This window comes from Curcuma longa, unplaced genomic scaffold, assembly GCF_044706935.1.
Source record: "Curcuma longa cultivar G26 ecotype Majalengka, Jawa Barat unplaced genomic scaffold, ITB_CL_G26_1.1 utg3290_np1212_1714210_RagTag, whole genome shotgun sequence".
NCBI classification, from domain to species: domain Eukaryota; kingdom Viridiplantae; phylum Streptophyta; class Magnoliopsida; order Zingiberales; family Zingiberaceae; genus Curcuma; species Curcuma longa.
In genome coordinates this window covers 543015-562563 of record NW_027435602.1, presented here as the reverse complement: position 1 = coordinate 562563, position 19549 = coordinate 543015, and the positions used below count along the sequence as shown (strand labels likewise).

The following is a 19549-nucleotide window of genomic DNA, read 5'->3' as shown; positions in this document are numbered from 1 at the left end:
TAGTATTAAATTGTTCATGAAATTCAAATTCAAAAAATAACTCATTTGACTTTACCTTAAACATCAATCATAGATGCCCATAAAAAATTTCTTCAAATTACTTTTAGAGCATACTTCATAATGTGGCGGTTTTTGACTTGTTGTCCGATTGCGTGAAGTTCGTTGACAAGAAGCTTGATTTGGGTGTATAATTGACTGACTCTCTTTATTGCATTTTAATATTATATAAATTATGGAAAAGAATCAATTGCTCACGAAGAAAGAAAATGCTCTTGCTATAATGATATCCATGGCCGTAGAGATAAATATGTTCACTAGTGCGGGGTCTTAACCTACAAAGAGATGAGACTTTAACCACTATGAAAAGTATATAATTATCACTATAATTAATTTTGAAGACAAATCTACGGATAATGACTATGATAAATATTTCATCATAAAATATTATCATTATTGTATTATTTAGTGGTGATACTATAAAATAGATTGTCAATTAATACACAAACAAATTTATTGATACTTATGCCGACAAATCTAGTAACAAATTTAAAATAAAGCAACAATAATATTTAATTTATGCTCGTTCTTTGTAATCATATTCCATTATTCCTGCTCAATTAATTATAAGTAATTATTAATCTAAAATCTAGAAAGAAAGTAAATAATATATAATTAAATAGGGCAGCAAAATATATAATGTTTGAGCTGGTCAAGCTCCTGAATTCTGGTTTCTGTAATTGAATCGGTCAAAATTCAATCAATCAGAATCCTTGAATTGAATTCTGTTTAGCCAATTAGTTCAGCTCTAAAAACAATAAAAATGGCCGCCATTAAGCTTCATAATCCCAAGAAGCTGCTTAGTTTACCAAAAGAAGCTGGATCAATATAATTATCCCATGATTTTGAATTAATTAATATTGCATTTAACAGAAGAACCAAAACCCTAAAATTAGGGCCTGATTAAAAGGCAGTTGACTTTGTATGAAATTCTGATAGATTTCTTTTGTTTTTGTTTTTGTTTTTGATCGGTGACGATATAGTTTAATTTAAAAGCTTGTGTTGAAAGTTGTAGCGATAACGCAACGCCCGCGCTACCACAATGATCGCCCAACTCGTTGACTCTCTCCTCTACAAATCTGCATCTGCAGTTGGTTGCGATATTTTCTTCTTCTTCTTCTTTTTCTTCTTTTTTTTCCTTTTAATTTCGGTGTTCACTTTTGCACCGCACGCAAAACCCCACCGCCCGATTCCCCCGCCGCCCGGTGCGATCTCCTTTTAAAAACATAGCGAGATATTTGTTTGTTTTTTTTTTGTTTTTTTTTGTTGTTGTTGTTATTATTATTACTATTTTGTTTTCGAGGATTCCATGCATTAATCGCTGGCGATAGATCATGATCAGTGATTAGTCGTCGTTTCAGATTCTTGAGAGTTTCGCGCGGCAACGGATGGGGCTGGTTTCGTCGAACAGAGGCCAAGGAGCGCTGCCGGAGCACCACAACATGAACATCGATGAGCTTCTAACCTCGGTGATGGGCGCCGCCGGGGACCAGCCGATGCTGCACAGGAGAAAATGGTCGGACCTGACGGATCAGCAGATGCTGGTGCAGGAATTCGGGGAGTCGGCGCTGGAGGAATTCCTGATCCGGTCCGGCGGAATCAACCTCAATGCCCCCGCGGCGTCTTCCTCGGCGCTGCTGGGCGTGGATCCGGCGGTGGTGCAGCGGCAGCAGCAGGAGCAGTGGCTCCAGTACCAATTGCACTCCAGCCACCAGCAGCATCACAATTTGGCAATGCTCAGCGCGGGACTCCTGGACTCGGCGGGGCTGGGCGAGGCCCAGCAGCTGCTCGTGCCGGTGGCGCCGCACGCGCTGGATCACGCCTTCATGGAGTCGAGCGCCACCAGTGAGGCGCCGAAGGCTGCAGGGAAGCGGTGCATGGACGAGAGGAAGCAGAAGAGGATGCTAAAGAATCGAGAGTCGGCGGCGCGGTCCAGGGCGAGAAAGCAAGTGAGTCTTTTTTTTTTTTTTTTTTTTAATAATTAAGGTGTTTTGGCTTTCTCTATATGTCTATTATGAATCTGTACCCTGAGATCCGTAAACCCTTTAGATTTTATTAACCAAAGAGGTAAAATTTTGAGCTATAATTAACTCGGCTTAAATCAAGAATCCCCAGCAGATTCTAAAAATTTTTGGTATACCTTTGTTCCAACCTTCAACTCTCCTTTTAAGGTTCATGGATATTGAATTAATCGCCCCCGGGCATAGCTGAGTTGGTTACGACGTAGCAGACTTGCAGAAGAGGGCAAGAGTTCAAATCCTGGCAAAGTCGGACAATACCCTTCTGCGTCGTGACTAACTGCAGTTTCTCGATTTACCTCCTCACAAATGGTCGTGGGGCCGACCCCGCTAAGGTGTGTGGGCCCGCTAAGGTGGCGGATTCCACCTTTACTTGCAGAAATGGATATTGAATTAATCGTCCCGGGACATAGCTAAATTGGTTACGACGGAACAAAATTACAGAAGAGGGTAAGGATTCAAAGACAATACTCTCCTCCGTCGTGGCCAACTGCAGTTTCTATCTTTTTTGCAGAAAATGAATATTGAATCAATCGAACCTACTTCTAGTATTTGTTCCACTTTTGGAAGACCATATGTTATGTCACCAGATCTTGTTAGTTAAGTACCGGTCAGGTCAGCAGAGCCTCTTTTTATCTAGCTTCAATGATCCCTTCAATCCGAAAATTCTAGCAATCCAATAATATATATATATAGTCTTATTAAAATTTATGTAGGTTATTTTAAAAATTTAAAAGCTTTGTGCCCTTTACCCTTTTAAGTCCCTGGCTAACTAGACTAGAGGTAGACAATCGTTAATTTCTTAATTCGTTTATTGAGTAAATCTTACAAGTTAGCTTAGTAGTTTTGGTGGCTGATCGAGTTGTGTTCAGGCGTACGTGAGGCGGTTGGAGGAAGAGCTGGAGCACTTGAAGAAGATGAACCATTTACTTCGGAAGCAGGTTCAAATTTTCTGTTTCTTTCTTTCTTTCTTTTCGTGTGTATATGTTAATTTATTTATATCCTTGGCCATGAAACCTCGATCTCAAGTATACTTGCACAATAAGTGAATGCAACATTAAAAAAAATAGGTATACTTCATACAAATTTTGAATATTAATTCTATCTCTATCTTTATTTGTTTCATTTGAAGAATAGAAGGATCCCAACCCTTTCTTTTAGTATAGTACAGTGGCAAAGCATTTTGTTGATTGTTTGATCAACAGATTAACTAAATATTGGACATAGTTCAAATATTCATCCTAATAATTGAGTCTTACTTAAGTTGAAATTCACCAACATTGAGAGGTAATGCTAGAAGAAACCTTTTGTAAGATCACCAATGATAAATGACCTATCTAATGACTGAATAACAAAAACAAGACTCCTCCTATATTGAAAGTTAACCTCACCTGAGCCTAATATTTTTTCTCATAACTCAATTACTACTAGTAAGTCTTTCACCATAAGACTTTCTCCTGTTAAATTTCTCATCTCTCAAATACATCAAGTCGTTGGCTCTTTTTCTGTTATCCTTTTCACTCTACATTCAAAGTGTGTCTCCAGCCATCTTTTACCTCCTGGTTCTTTTCCAATGTTATCTTTCTTACTCCACTTGTGTACTTTGCTTTGAAAACACAAATGCCTTTGATGCTCTTGGTCCTATCATTCATCGGGTCTCTCATATCACCCTTCTCAATCTTCTACAAACCATGAGACACCAAGTACTCATGACCTTAACTGAGTCAAATTATTTCCATCTAAGTTCCTACACCCTTAAACATACAAATCAAATATAATGCAAGATCTAACTTAAACCTTTTGCCCAAATATCAAAATTCAAAGTTTCACCAAAGCAAATGGAGACGGAATTTTTCAATAATGTCCCTATTTATAATATTTGATAATCTATTTAAGTTTAAAAAAATAACATATATATAAATAAATGCTAAAAAATACAGTTATTATAAAATAAAATCTAATCCTAGGCTCTCCTTTTAAATAAACTCCTCGAGCTAAAATAAATTTTAATCTGTATCCACTCCCTTATAGGAAATATAGGTCTTCTAAGTTAACCAACTTCTCCTTTGATAATATCAAAAATGAGTTTTAGAAAATAAACTAGGAAAACTATAAAATGGTTGCTTCTACCAATCAATTGATTACCAATATGCTAGTCAAGAAACAGTCAATTGTGTTCTACTAAATCAATTATACATGCTAATTTTAAAATTTTACTATAAATTCTATAAATTAAAAAAAAATAATTTTGAACAAAGTTTATTAGATGCCATATTTTCATTAAAAAAATCCTTTCTTGAAAAATTAGATTAATTTTTAAAATGTGTTCATGCAACTCAGAAGCCATGTCAACCCAATAGGTATCACTTTATCTATGTTTATATCTAATAATTCTCTACAACATAATTATCATTTTCATCATTAATTCCATACCAATATAGTATATGGTTCTCTACAAAAGCTAAAGTTTAGTTTGTACGAACATTTGCATATCTAAACATCATCAAGCATACACACTCCAACATCCTTACATGCATATATGAAGATGAAACAACATAGAAAACCAATAAATTTGCAATCAACTTAGCATAAGCAACACAATTTAGAGGAAGTATCCACTCTAACACCACTTATATAAAAATATATAGAAACCAATAAATTTTGAAATCAACTCAGTACAATAAATAAGAATAAAAGGTACTATAAGAGTTGCCTCTACATTGATCCAATGTTAAGTGTTAAGGATCATAGACCCATCAGGCATGATCCCAACAGAAACAAACTCATGGTGGTAAGTTTGATGATCAATATTACATGTAGGTTAGGAGTTGCAACATTTAGACATTATTTTTAGGCCACATCCAAAGAAAATGGAGGCATCCAATGCCAACTATCCAAAACAATATGACAATTATTGGTCATGGAATTCTATGAATATATAATCCTTCAAACCACACCAAATTGCTCATGCTTCATCTAAATCATACCCCATTAGGTTAAAGCACTTATTCCTCCCTGTAGTCTTCCCCAAATGTCCTAGAACTAATGATTTAAAGAGGAAAACAAGTGAAAATTCATATAGTAGAAAGCAATAGTTTGTATGATTACTATTCTTGCATTATTCTTTTATTCCTTTGAATGAACATTGTGGATCCCCACTTGATAGGGATGAGTTACAACACCAAGTTTGTATATTACATTTCAATGAAAATCTATTAAATAGAAGCTATTCTTGCAGCAAGATGTGATCAAATCTGACCTGAGTTCAATTTCAAGGTTGAATTACCATAGACTTCGCCGCACATTCTCTGCAACATTCTAAGATCATCTAAGAAGGAGCTATATATACAGAATTCTGAAACCATATCATATTGCTAAGGTCTGAAAGTTAAAGCAATGTTCAATGTGAAAATTTTGATTAGCAAGTTATTTATTTGTTCAGTTGATTCAGAAAAGTTCAATGGAACATTCTTTTTAGTTGTTTAGAGGATTTTTTTGTTAGTCAAAGTTTGTTTAAAGTCTTGTTTGATAAGATCATTCAAGGCTTTGGATATTCTACTGGAAATATTAGCCGAAGATGTTAATCCAAAGTAATAATGCCACTCTACTATTTTCTTTCAGAGCCAAAAATCTACGGGATTTTTGAGTTTATAGAAGACATGTAACATGTTTGTACAAAGTGATTGTGGCTCTTGTATATATGCTTATTCTTTTTTCCTTTTTCTACTCTAGATCTTATGTTTTGTGATGCATGAGGAGGAGTTTGATAGATATCTTCATTGGGGATGAGTATTCGGTTAAAATCAAATGGAACCGAATTGAATTAGCATTGGATCCCATTCTTTGTTCTCTCTTCGGCTTGTGGTTCTGAGAGATGCTCCTGTGAACTCAACTCCATAGGGTTCTCCTGAGAGCATTGGGTCTCGATCATCCTTGGCAGTCCCACCGGTAGATGTCCTTCCTCCATCAGGATATGCAATGATAGCTACACCTCTCGACGACGTAGGATTTCATCCACCGTCGTTGCAGCAATCTGCGTCCAGTGTTCCCTTGATAAGATCCTGATGTGGTATCTGGGACATTGTCAGCCATATCTCGCTACGCCCCCACTATCGAGGTTCTCTCTTTGAATCCACTATTCTAATGGCTTAGCTCATCTTCCCATAGGCAATGCCAAAATGACGTGTGTGTGCGTCTGCATGAAAAGTGAATTCGAGTCTCTTATTATTCCTTGTAGAACCCGATCATTCGATGACCCTCTTATTATTCCTTGTAGAACCCAATAATTATCGTTACGTATAGGAGGATGTATGTTCTTTTCAGTTGCAGAAATTTAAGTTCAGATTGATTTCCGAACATGGAATCGAGCCATCGGCTTTCTACTGTTTCTGCTGTGCAGCTGCCCAGTGGCTTGTGCTTCCACCGAGAGCACCACATTGTGAGCGTACTCAGACGCGGAGCATGTGTACAGTCTTAGCTCCTCCAAATTATGTTCCTGTACTGTCGTTTTGTAAGAACCTATTATCCTAGCACAAACTGTAACCCTTGATAGTGCCATCAAGTATTTCTTCATTAATATCAAGAATCATAAAGATGAACGTTTTGCCTAAACATAACGAAAACACATACAAAGACGCTTCAATGAGCATGGTCAATTTGCTAAACAACCAGAGCCAGTCACAACATTGGTCTATGTACAGAAAATCTTACATCGTGCAAAGCTCTCATTTCAGATGGAAGACCCAGACCTCAGAACCCTCTCGAGCTTCTCGGCCTTAACATAATCCTTATCGGTAAGTGGTCCAGCAGGAAACGCCGTGATCTCAACAACAAGATGTGGAGTGGGAAGTTCATCAAAGAGAGCTCTTACATTATTGCAACAAACACTTTCTCCATGAGCACTCTCCCTTCGTATCCGACAACCCTACATGCCCATAATGGTTATCAGTAAACATCTCATCGAACTCAAGTTATGTGTCAATTGCATAAAAAGATAAATCAGGCAAAAGGAATGTATATGCCTTCGTGATCAACTTCTTTCACTTTTTCTTAAAAATTGATAAACAGATAAAGTCAATATGTGAGCATGGAGAAAGAGACTAGCAGGAAATAATAACTACTAAATGAACTGAATAAGTTGTCTATTACCTTGTGTGAGGTTGCATCCACAAAATAATCATCCTCCGAAAGCAATGATGCAATGGCTCGTAGAAGTCTTTGGCCTTCAGCGTTCGAAGGTACTCTGTAATTTCTCTTTAAGGTACCCTTTGTTGTTGGATGCCACTTCCTAACCAGCTTCCTCCGTTCAGTTGCTTCTTTATCACCTGAATTTACTCATAATTGGATAAATCATACTCTGTATTTAACAATATCAACATGCAAGCAGTTAGATTGCTGCACAGTGCATGTGGAATACATGGAAGTATACACCAATTTATATACAGTCATCATCAACGTGTTTGTGATTGTAATGATAGAAATATAATTCCAGTGCCATCAAGAACTTAGTCAAAATAAATAAACCATAAAAATAGTTTGAACCTATCCAATAATTAATAAAAATGAAATAAATTAAAATTTCTAAGAGTTTGAAATAGACAAAAAGAGAATGCTTAGGCAGAAGAAAACCTAAACTAATGTGCAATATTGACAATTTGTAATCATTTGTGCATCATTGAATTCCTTGTAATCATCAAATTCCTTTCCCTTTTCATCTAAAGCTTCTTGATGACAATAATTTATCAGCTCTCGTTTCTCTTTGCAACTCACTTCATTCCAGGCCTTGTCCTAAAAAGATGTCATCATGTGCCAAACATCAAATAATCATTCATTTAAATCATTATATGTTTTTCAGTTAAGTATTTCTTCCCTTCTCCTACATTCATCCATTCTTTATGTTAGATTAAGGTTAAAGTATATGCATCATCTCCTAATGTAGTTTTTAACTACAAATGGACAAATTGACGAAAAGTTAAAATAATATGTGATTACATAGGCAAATTCAAACATATAGACCACTTTTTAAAATGCAGAAACGAACAACAAATTTACTGATCTACTGAAAAAAAATGTTATTTAGGTGGATTTTTTAATTCAAAAATTACTAGAAAATCCATGTTCCTTATCAAGATTTATAATCAAACTATGACTATTTTGCTCCACATACATGCAATTAAAATTTAGTTAAGGAGACCATTTCTGTTCAAGTACACAAAATAATACTTTCATGCTTTAATCAAATCATCATGTTAGTTTAGCAATTCATATGTAACCTATGCCCATATAATAATCATTGAAGCTCTTAATAGTCTCGATAGATTTTCATTGCTACTAACAAAATGCCTTACTTTCTTTCCTCATCTCTAGTATAAGCATTGTTTGCTCAGCCATTATGACATACAAACATGGATATCAGGGAAGCAAATAAGATAAAGTCACATCTGACATATAAAAAATGTTTGAATTTGATTTTAAGCTCGACAGTTTGATAGTAAGAAAATGCACTCTAATACCATTATAACAAACTAGAAACTAGTTGTCCTCTTTACAAATAGGAATAACACACCAGGCATCCCAGTTATTTCAGCGTCCCAGTTATTACAGATGATTATGCATATATTATCATGCTATTTTAGCTCCCTGTAAGATCATATCACAGTAACACCTTTGTCATTTAGATCTCTTGTGACTACACTATATAAAATTTGCTTTGATCTCCATTTACCTCTCACACCTTCAAGCCTTTACCACATAGCATAGATGATTATTCAATCTTGTTAAAGAAGTTTGCAAGATAGAGCTCCAAACAAATTTTTATTCCATCTAAACAAACTAGTTTTTATTCCATCTAAAGACTCCTAAGAACTAGAATATAGTGCAAAATAAGTATTAGATATGTAACCTGGTGAGGAAGATTAACTGAACCATTGTGCTTAGACAATTCTATATTTTAAGCACAATGGCAAAAAGAAATAAATGATAAGCAATAATGTTCTAGAATAAATGAGTTACTTGACATTTTAGGTTAACTCAGTGTTTGTGCAAGTTCAAATATATCTTCAACTGATGTTTCCAGTATAAGTGTATTTAATTCTATCAACTTGTCGATGAGAAAACAAAATAAAAGGACAAAATGCATCTTGTATGTACTTAATTATTCCACATTAGGTCTAAATATTTTCTGGTTATCTTTCAGATGTATTTATAAGTTGCCAATAAAGCATCAAATGGAAGACAAATTATGTGAAAATTTCTCGACATCAGAATTCAAATAATTCTGAGCTAAATTGACCGTGAAACGTTCAGGAGTGCACTTTTAAGTAAGCCGATCTAGACAACTTGTAGAACTTGTGATCAAGATTTAGCCGAAGGAAAAGAAGAGCTGAAGCCCCACAAACCTGATCTGCCTTGTAGCATCCCAATCCAGTTGGCAAATCCCAAATCGTCACCATCGTTGCTCAAATCTGCAACCATAGGGGAACGCGTCAACAAGGAAACCAAATCGCTTAATCATCCAGGCAAGAATTCCAAGTACCCGAAGGAACAAACGGGTTGGACTGCGAGCCGGCAAGGCCGGCCTTGAGAAGGGCGTAGAAGATGCAGATCCTGCCGACCCAGATCACAGGGGCTTCGAGCAAGGAAGAGGAAACCATCGGGCTCCTCCCGCCGCGCGACGACTTGAGCTTGGGCACCCTGAAGGAGGAGGGGATGGGAGGCAGGAGCAAGGCTTTGGACAACGAGACGAGGCACCTGCCATGGTGGGAGAAGCGATGGAAAGGAGAAAATGTGTTGAGATGGGAATGGAGGAGACAGTGAAGCATTGCAACAAGACAAAGGCGCACGCACGACTTTGTTATCGGCAGTGGCATAGGCAACCTAAAGGTGTATATTTATACAGACTGGATTAGTAATAATACAATAAAGAAGGGAAAAAATGGCTATTCGTCTTTTAAAAAAGACCTCTTTTCCCAATTTTATTTTATCCTTTTTTTTCTAAAGTAAACAAATTTAGAAAGTACGATTTTTTTCCTTTCTCCTTTTTTATAAATCAAATACATTAAAAAAGAGTAAAATTTTTAAACAAAAATTAAAAGAGAGATATAATATGAGGTGAAAGGATGATCTTTGAATGAACAATATGAGAAAAATCATCGGAGTCGGATCGATCATCCCTTGTTGTTTGTTTGTTTAGGTGTAACAAGGACAATAAATATGTTTCTTAGTCTAAGCACTTGGTGTTTTGCCATGGCATGCAATTCATTGCCAACTCTTTCTTTGTCATGAGCTCAGTGTTCACCAACATATAAACAAGCACTGCTTTCATATGCTGATCAAGCTTGTGCTCTTTCTTTAGCTTCTATTGGAACTTCTTCGCGTACCGATCATGTTGCCGATAGTATTTGTTTCACACATGAAATCAATTGCTCAAGATAAGAAAGTTGCATGCATATATATGTTCTTCTTCGACTTCTCAGATCATAGGAACTAAGTCAGCCGATCGATATATACAAACACCTTGAAGAACAAAATGTTGGTACCATTCCAACACCAGTTAAATGATCCTACTTGAAGTGCCAATAATCTGGTCTTCCCAAGCAAAACTCCAAGCTAGGACTTCTATCATCACAACGAGAAGAACTAATTGTGTCATTCGATCTGGAAGGATTATCAGCATCCTGTTTGAAATCCAAGTTAATGAGCACACCAACCGTACGTAGTCGGATTCATGTTGCCATCAAAGTTGAGAATTGTATACCTCGATCTGTGATGAGAGAGTCGAGGATAACGATCCAAGTTCCTCTGTTGAAATCCTCTTTTGTTTGGTGTCTGTCTGAACTCTGCTGAATGTAGGAACTAATTTAAACAAACATAGAATATATAAGAAAAAGTACAATTTAATTTGGACAAGCTCAAACATTTTTAAGCAAGTTACAAGCAAGCTATTATGGAAGCATTCCTTATTGATGATGGCCTTAGATAAGGTTATGGGTATAATTATCCTAGTTATCATGTTTCTCTATACACAACTCTGATGGAAGTTTTTCTCGAATCCTCCTCACTCTTTCTCCTCCTCCTCCTCCTCTTAATGTTCATATAATGACTTGATTTAGTAGCATGGGAAATAATTGCTAAGACCAAAAGTTGGGAAAAGGTATGATTCTTAGAAGACATGTAAGATGAAGTTGATCGATCGATATACATCTCTAAATGAATGAACACAAATATACACTAAAGTGGAGAACGTGACTTTGGGCTATGAATGCAACAATCACTAAATGTCAAATGTTTCCTATATATACTGGAGTTTTGGGGACAATTTTCGATATATTTTTCACGGTGACAGATAGATATGTGAATTTCTCATCAATGGAGCTTTCCAAAGCCTCTAGGCAATGCATTCCCTTAGTTTAAGTGAAAATAGTCATGCATGAATCATTTCATTTCTAGAAAACTCTTATGGCTTACGGCCAATGTGCACATGATGATTCAAACAAATAGCTAGCTGGCTTTCGAGGATGTCGTTTACAGTGGTATCTCTATCTTTTGAAATGCCTGCGTTGAAGATACAACATTTGTGATTGTCATACATGTAAGCAAACGTTTTATTGAATCCCAGTAACTACAATTTAGAAGCCAAAAAGTGAAACCATTAAAGAACTCCCCAAAAAGCCAAACATTCTTTAGCAATAGAACAACATGTATGCATGAAGGGTGAGAGGATATGATCCTTTTGGGTGCCTGATTCTCACCAAAGGGGAAAAGAGAGCTTAATGTCCTCAAATTTCACTGACAAAAGTGGGACACCCACAAAATAAGGCCTGTGATCTACTTGTTATCAGGTGAGTTTTTTCCTTTTTACTTTTTTTTAGTCTTTTGCTTTAAATCTCCCCATAAGATCTTAGAGAACTGAAAAAGAGAGACCAAAAGAAAAAGCTGCCATGCGAGTCAGTGATAGAGTCAATGCTTGATAATTAAAAGCTAAGTACGCATATAGTACCCATGGCCTGCAACACAAAAATAACTTCACTTGTATATATACATATACGGAGATGGAATGAAATCATACCTGGATGACTTGTTTCCAGGTTCCAAAATTTCCTGAACAGAGCAATCTGATTGCAGTTATCGTTAATGACAGATAGGGCCACGTTAATTATTTTGTTAATCCAGTGAGTGTATTAGTAAACAAGAGTAAATGAATACCTGAGGAAACTGCAGGCTTGTTGGTGGATTTAACTGTTCTATACATCTGCAAACAAGGACGGAGAATAAAGAAAAAGTTAGTGTAAAGGAAACGATCAGCTAAAATCCAACTGTAGAGGGATATGTACTTCTCCTCCTAACTGATAGATAATTATGAATTTTTTTCTTCTTCTGATTTTCCTCATTTTACTGCTAACGAGGTAGATGCTCGTATTGATCAGGTTTCTACCAGATTATTAATCTTCATCTTATTATTGTGAAATGATGCCTACTTTTTCTGGTCTCCTCCTACTTTTGTACCGTGATAGTGCATGCTGTTTCTCTTTCATTACTCGATCGTACGTGTATTTCGAGAGAAGAGAGTAACGACCAACAGTTTGGTGTAGATTAACACCTGCAAATGACTCTTTACGTGGGCTAGAGTGAGATCTTTCACGTCCATAAGCTCCAAAATAGACTTTGGTGTAGCTCCTGACGCCGAGCCATGATTGAAAGAGCATACAAATTGCCAATAAAATCTCGTAAAAGATTGCTAAATTAAACAGTAATAGAGCATCGAAAGCGTGCGAAGGATGTAACGGAGTAATTAAATAAGCGGAACTAGTGAGGCATACTCTCGTGGCCACCGAGGAGATCGACGGCGTGGACGAAGCGGGCATGGAGGATGCTCGTCCACCGCATCCTCAGTGCCCTGCTTTTCCGAGGCATCATGATAAACCTTGAACTCACCAACCTGCAGGGGTGGAGGATGTTCGTCCCAGTCACGCCGCAGGGGTGAAGGTGGTGGCCGTAGCGCCCCGCCATCGGAGACTCCGGTCTCAATCCCAGGAGCCACGTCGAGCCACAGCTACAAGGAAAAGAAGGCGGCATCCGGTTGGATGGATGCAGAGGTGGCGCTTGACCAGTCGGGATGAAGGTCGAGGGATGGAGGTCGGTGCCGCTGGTGACTGAGCTTTTCGGAGGGCCGATTTGAAGAGAGAGGTCAGGGGAGTCGGCGGGGGTTGTAGTCTCCCCAAAGATGACTGGCGATAGCATCATAAGATCTTCAGTTGTGGAAGATAAAAGTGTAGGAGGTAGGTGCATAGGAAGGGAATTCTTCTTCTTCTTCTTCTTCTTCTTCTTCTTCTTCTTCTTGTGTTGTGATTCAAGAGAGATAAAGACAGTGCAGGAAGAAGAAGAGAGGTTGATGGACTCAGTGGTTCTTCCTTGATATTTAGCAAATGTATGAGAGAACGAAAACGGATAGAGAGAGTGAAAAGGAATAATAATTGATCAAAGCGTACTTCAACAAAATTAAATGGTTGAGTTCTGAATAATTTTGGTTATCCTGACAAGTCATTTCCTAACTTTATTAACAAGCTTGGAACGATTTATTCCTTAAGATCAAAAAAGAATAAAGGAAAGACGAAGGAAAGTGGAAAAGCGTCTACTGAAGAGAGTTTCTAGGTATTGTCTAAGTCCTTAAGTTGAAAATAATAAATTATATGGATAGCCATTAATCACTAATGAATCAGTGATTGGTAAAAAAAAACAGTGTTGATTGCGAATCAACCTTAATGGCATTATATTCCTCTTCAAACATTAAGATCAAATTAAAGAACCAAACATGAGAGCTTAAAGAGGTATGACCAAATTAAAGGAGGGTTGGCTCAATGTATGTCTTGTATTATGGTGCCAATTGCCCCTGTAGGGAGCTGAAAATCACAGTAAAAGGGAGCATTTGGGTGATGGAGGGCTGAGATCGCGCCAGCCGCTTAGCATCGTGATCCAACAAATGCAAAGGCAGTTGATCAATGAACAGTAGTTGCCATAACATTTTATCATTGTAATATCTATAGCAATTTTAATATGATAAATGTTACATATATCATCATAAACATTTGCTATAATAAATTTATTTTGTTTTCATTCTCATTACAATTGATTATTCGTAGCAATCATCTTTATCACAAATTTGTTATTGAAGATTTGCTTGATGACTTTTCAGTTGCAAATCCATCAATAAGGTCATCTACAATCATATTTTATCATCACAAAATAGGTTTTAGAAGAGATTTAACATTAAAAACATATTTAAAAATTATATTACAAGATAACAAGCATATATGCATGAATAACCATTCATTTCATATGGCAAAAAATTATATTATTTGACATTTATATTGAAAAATAACAAGAAGAAATAAAATTAACAACAATAACCAAATCTTTATTTCATTAATTGAGATTGGTAATATGGATTCTATATCATTGGGCGATCTCCTATTATATTATCATCTATATTTAAATAAAATTTATCTTATTTTATAATTACTAATCAAGTCTTCTTTGGTCTCTATTTTTCTATTAATGTGGTCTCATATTGCTTAACTAGGGTATTTATTGATTGCTTAAGTACATATCTATATCATCTCAGTGGAATCCAAATTGTTAGTTCAATTGTGTTCCATCTTCTCTTCTCTGCGTTAATCATAATTAACCTTTTTTTTTTGTGTCTTTTATTAGGTATAGACTTTTGTATATCATGGATAAATTCTTCCTCGCTACACATAATTAAATTAGTTATATTGTACCAATTACCCCATTTGAACATCATTGTAGAATAAGTATATATATATATATATATGTCAGCAAAATATTCTAATTGAACTATTTTTCCTTAGGACCTTATAGCTCTATTAATGTGATTGAAATACGAAGGTTTCCCTCTTCCTTCCATCCATTTGTCCTAACTTGCATGGTTCAATGACTATTTGATGTCATTTTCCTGATGCAGGAATTGAAGCTTAATTAAATACTGATTCCACTGGCTGTTGTTGGCTTCGGCAAGTTTTCTTCCCTTCTTAATGATGCTGTTCCCATACGACGTCAGAGAGATTTATTAACACTCTCGCATTTAAGGCCATTGACAAGCATTGGAGTTGGTGAATTTAATATTCTGTAACAAGACTTCCAAGCAATGCACATCTACAATCAGGTGCGTGGGGTCTTACTGATTGGTTTGTCTCTTTGACTTCAATGGCTGCTCTTTGCTGTCTCTCTCTCGATCTCGATTAAAACAAGTGTTTACGCGATCACTTGCTAAACTTTGTATTCTAATTCCCTCCTTATTCTCCCAAATATTCCGTCAGACCTTGCCCCAATCTTATTTATGATTCTGATTTGTGAAATTATAAATGTATGATTATCATCAAATAATAAAAAGATCGTTCTCATAAAAACTATAAAATCAAATACCAATCAGAATCGTAAAATTAAATAGATTATCTAGACAATAAAAAATTACAAGAGTTAGGAAAGAAAAGAGACGTGTCTAATATTATTTACTTTCATATCTCAATGTTTATATGCATGTAGGCGGTCTATTTTGAGATATCAATATAGATTTTTGAAATTATAGTGACGTGTCTACTCAAATGTGACGTCTACCTTCAAGACATCTTTAATTAGTAGAGCGACCGCTTTTTCAGGGAAGCTCTTATCACAATGTCTTACGATCTTTTAAGTGGCATCCCTACTTCGTGATGTTGAATCGGGATCGATCCATTAAGTTATATGATAGCCAATGATGACCTCGTAAGATTTTGGACTACTCTTGTAAACAACCTCTCTCACATTTTAATCTTTAATTATGGGTCAAAATTTGGATTCACCCCTCGGTCCTTTCCCGTATCCTTGGGATATAAAGATGCACATGACTAGTGTCAAAATCATATATGCGGATAAACACATCATAAATGATAAAGAAAAATAAATAAGTATAAAAGATGGATATCAACAATACATTATATATGTTGCTCCCTCATTCTAGAATTTAGAATATTACTCTATGGAGATAGAGTTACAATCGAAAAATAAAAAAGAAGACATCCTACAACTCAAATTATAAGAAAAAAGAGAGAAAGTTTAGTCGAGTTATTGTCTGTGTCTTAGGAAGAATCTCCAAACTCTAGGAAAGATGGAAACGTTGATGACTCCTTGGAAATGACTCTCATAGGGATCCCTGTCGCAATAAACATCTCCTTCCATGATCACGAGACTTCTGGATTTTTATAACTCTCGACTAAGTTGATGAAACTTCCAAAAATATCGGAGGTGTTGCATGCCAGCTGGCATGGTCATGTCAATCGACACGGGGAGAGGCCGTGTCGGAAATTGGAGGTGATGAGGTTGGCCTGACATGGCTGGCACAGGGGGTCATGTCAGAAACTAGAGCCAATGAGGCTGACCTAACACGGCGTGCCATTTGTCACACAGGGGAAGGGGACGTGCCAAGCTAGTCGTACAGTCTTCTCGACTTCTTCTAATTTCGGTTGGGGATATGTCCGTATTATGGTGTATGATCAGAGTATATTTTTTATTGTAAACTCTTATTTTAAGTCTTTTTAATTCTGATTAAATTTTAATTTTATATTTTATCAATCTAAAAGTATAAAGAATAATTTTCTGTATTAAATAAGTGAAAACAATATTTAAAAAAAAGATCGTAAATATATATGTAAAGAGAAATGATTCTTACGGTAGCATGAAAGTGTAGCATGACACTCACAATTGCATGTAGTGGGTCCCACTGCATGCAAGTGGGAATTTTACTACCAATGTGAGTGTCATGCTACGATTTCATGCTACCATTTCACGTTGTGTATCACCACTCATATGTAAAACAGTATCACAAACTACTGTATACAGGCGTCATGCAAGCATGCATGATCAAAGTCGCATATGCACTGATTTTCCCAACACATGCAAGCATGCATGATGCCCCCACGGGCGGGGTCAGCTGGTCAGGGCATGGGTGCTTGCAGCATGAGGTGGGCGGTTCGAGGGCTCATGGTTGCATTTGCGATAACATCAATCTGTGTCATGTTTCCAAATCCCTCGGCCACCATGCCCTGGTCAGTCCCGCATTCACCGTGATTTACCTCTCCACAGATGGTCGGGGGGCCGATCGTGTGGGGCCACTAGGTTGGCGGATTCCAACCTTTTGCAGCATAGAATAGTACACGTGATGATCGATGTTTTCCATTGGGAAAGGGGAAGTACACGCACCGTGCATAAATTAACTCGTTGATGAGTTGCATGGAATTAGAATATTAACTGATCATGCATCTAGTTTTCAATTTGTGGTCTCAGTGCTTATCTCTGGGCAGGAAGCTAAGCATTTATGAGGCTGCAGGCGATCGAGTACCTGGGGACAAGGCTAAGTAATGCATCATGCGTTTACATTGGTGTCATCCGAGTCCATGTACTAGCTAGTTTGAAAATGAGGACGTACTGCTGTGCAAATGGAACATTAATTAATGGGCATCTTAATAATTACCCGCACTGGATCCTCGCATCTTTTGTTTTGTTCTGTTCTTTTCTTTTCTTTTCTTTTCATTTTGCCCTTGTCTTGCTCCCCAATCCATGAGGCATGCAACAAGCTAAGCAAATGGTTTCATCTTTCACATCAAATTAATTATATTAATCCTTATCGAGTAAGTTGTTTTGAGTGGCCCAACTTCAATTCTTGGATGCAAAATTACTATTGTCCACTCCACTCAAGACAATCTTTCACATGGCCCAATCAGGCTTGAAGATATCCACAAAGTTCCTCCAAATGCATGTGGGGACAAAAGTTTTAGAGAATTCATGAATGTGCATAATGGGCTAAGTCCCTTGATAATGTGTGAGATGTGCCTTTCTAGCCTCCGAGTATAGCTGAATTGGTTTCGATGCAGCAGACTTGCAGAAGAGGGCAAGGATTCGAATCCTGACGAAACCATGTAATACCCTCCTGCGTCATGACTAACTGCAGTTTCTCGATTTACCTCCTCACAGATAGTCGTGAGGTCGACCGTGTGGGGCTGCTAAGGTGGCGGATTCCACCTTTTGCAGAAGAGATGTGCCTTTCTAACATGAGGATATATATATAGTCTCAAGATGCAATGATATATAACATGCATCATGAAATATATAGTACTATTTATAGTGGCTCTTCTTCTCACAATGATGGGAATTAAGCTCCACAACTATAATAAATAAAGAGAATAAAACAATGTAAAGAATATGAATAATTAAAATTTGAGCTTGGGAGGCTAGCTAGAAATAAGAAGTTTTAGTAATTTTCCCATGCTCCCCTTTGACTATGTTTATAGTCATCCATTGTAGTTTTGTTTCAACCTTATTTGATCTGTCATTAGTTGATTAAAGTGTTCAAGCTCTTAGGTCATCCAATAGTTGTAGCCTAATTGTGTTAGATTAATGGTGATGAGATCCAAGTAGAATACCAAGCTGCAATTGAGCAAACAAAAGAGAACACTCGAGCTAAAGAAACCGAGGTGAAGGAGTAGCTCGTTCCAAGGCAATTAGAAGACTCCTTTACACATTTTAAAAGGACAAATCATAAGGGCCTGAGCTAAGATTGTGAAAGAAATACTCACGTACTAATCGAAGAAACTATGACTCAAGTTATTGCTGGATGTGCTACAACAAATGGCAAACCATGCATGCGACTTGATTAGCTTAATTCGGGTCCCTAATTAGGCTAACTAGATAATTTAGAGTCCAATGCAATTTAATGGGTTTAAACCTCACTTGGGCCTAGGGTTTTTCTTGGATGCAAGGGAAACATGTTGCCCTATAAATAAGGGGTTTTGGTGAAACTCTTACTTTGTTGGTTCTTGAATGAAACTTTAAGCTTATCAAGGCAATCCTTGTGGCATTCATTAGCTCATCAACTTTCATCCATCACTTGTTGTGGCACCCTAAATCCAATATCAGACAATTCCAACTTCCAAACTAGACGTAGGTCGTCAGTTCCTTACTCTTTTATTTTATTATTTCAACAGCAATTCTAGGTTTCTTGTCTTGCTATGAGTTCCTAAGACATATTAATCTTATTCTTAGTTGAGTTCACATCAAATGGTATTCTTGATTTGCCAACTAAATTCATAAAAGGGCCTACAATTGAGTTAAAGTCTACGATACTTAAAAAAAAAAAATATTGGCCAAGGCCATTCATCACCGAATGGGAATAACTATGTTAAGAATACTTTTTAAATTTTCTTTGCCTTTAATTAATTTATCGAATCCATTTTAGCTCGAGTAATTAAGAAAATAAAATTTTTAAAAAAAATAGAATGTAAATGTTTTTAGCTACCTAACAAAGTTTCTTGTCCAAGTCTTCCTCCTCTTTTCTTCTTTGATTTAATTAATTTGTACGAAGAACCACCGACCGAGGACGAGATAGAGGTTAACCTCCCCTAGCTACGTACGTACCTCTTCTTTAT

At 36.7% G+C, this 19549-nt stretch overlaps 3 protein-coding genes across 3 annotated transcripts; 1 reads left to right on the top strand and 2 right to left on the bottom strand.

The window, feature by feature from the left end:
* The first annotated feature begins 1445 nt into the window (after positions 1–1445).
* LOC141820311 (uncharacterized) lies at positions 1446–6140 on the top strand. The gene is made up of 3 exons (XM_074707600.1): positions 1446–2006; positions 2948–3016; positions 5976–6140. Exons 1-3 carry the CDS (start codon positions 1446–1448, stop codon positions 6138–6140), a joined length of 795 nt encoding a protein of 264 aa, XP_074563701.1.
* Positions 6141–6627: 487 nt separating this feature from the next.
* On the bottom strand, positions 6628–9924 carry LOC141820438 (uncharacterized). The gene is made up of 4 exons (XM_074707750.1): positions 9610–9924; positions 9473–9538; positions 7224–7399; positions 6628–6999 (listed from the first exon to the last, which is right to left on the bottom strand). Exons 1-4 carry the CDS (start codon positions 9893–9895, stop codon positions 6805–6807), a joined length of 723 nt encoding a protein of 240 aa, XP_074563851.1. The 5' UTR covers positions 9896–9924; the 3' UTR covers positions 6628–6804.
* Positions 9925–10572: 648 nt separating this feature from the next.
* LOC141820327 (transcription repressor KAN1-like) lies at positions 10573–13361 on the bottom strand. The gene is made up of 6 exons (XM_074707610.1): positions 12893–13361; positions 12673–12749; positions 12279–12324; positions 12142–12187; positions 10831–10915; positions 10573–10750 (listed from the first exon to the last, which is right to left on the bottom strand). The coding sequence occupies exons 1-6, from the start codon at positions 13359–13361 to the stop codon at positions 10637–10639; spliced, it is 837 nt and encodes a 278-aa protein (XP_074563711.1). The 3' UTR covers positions 10573–10636.
* Positions 13362–19549: the final 6188 nt, after the last annotated feature.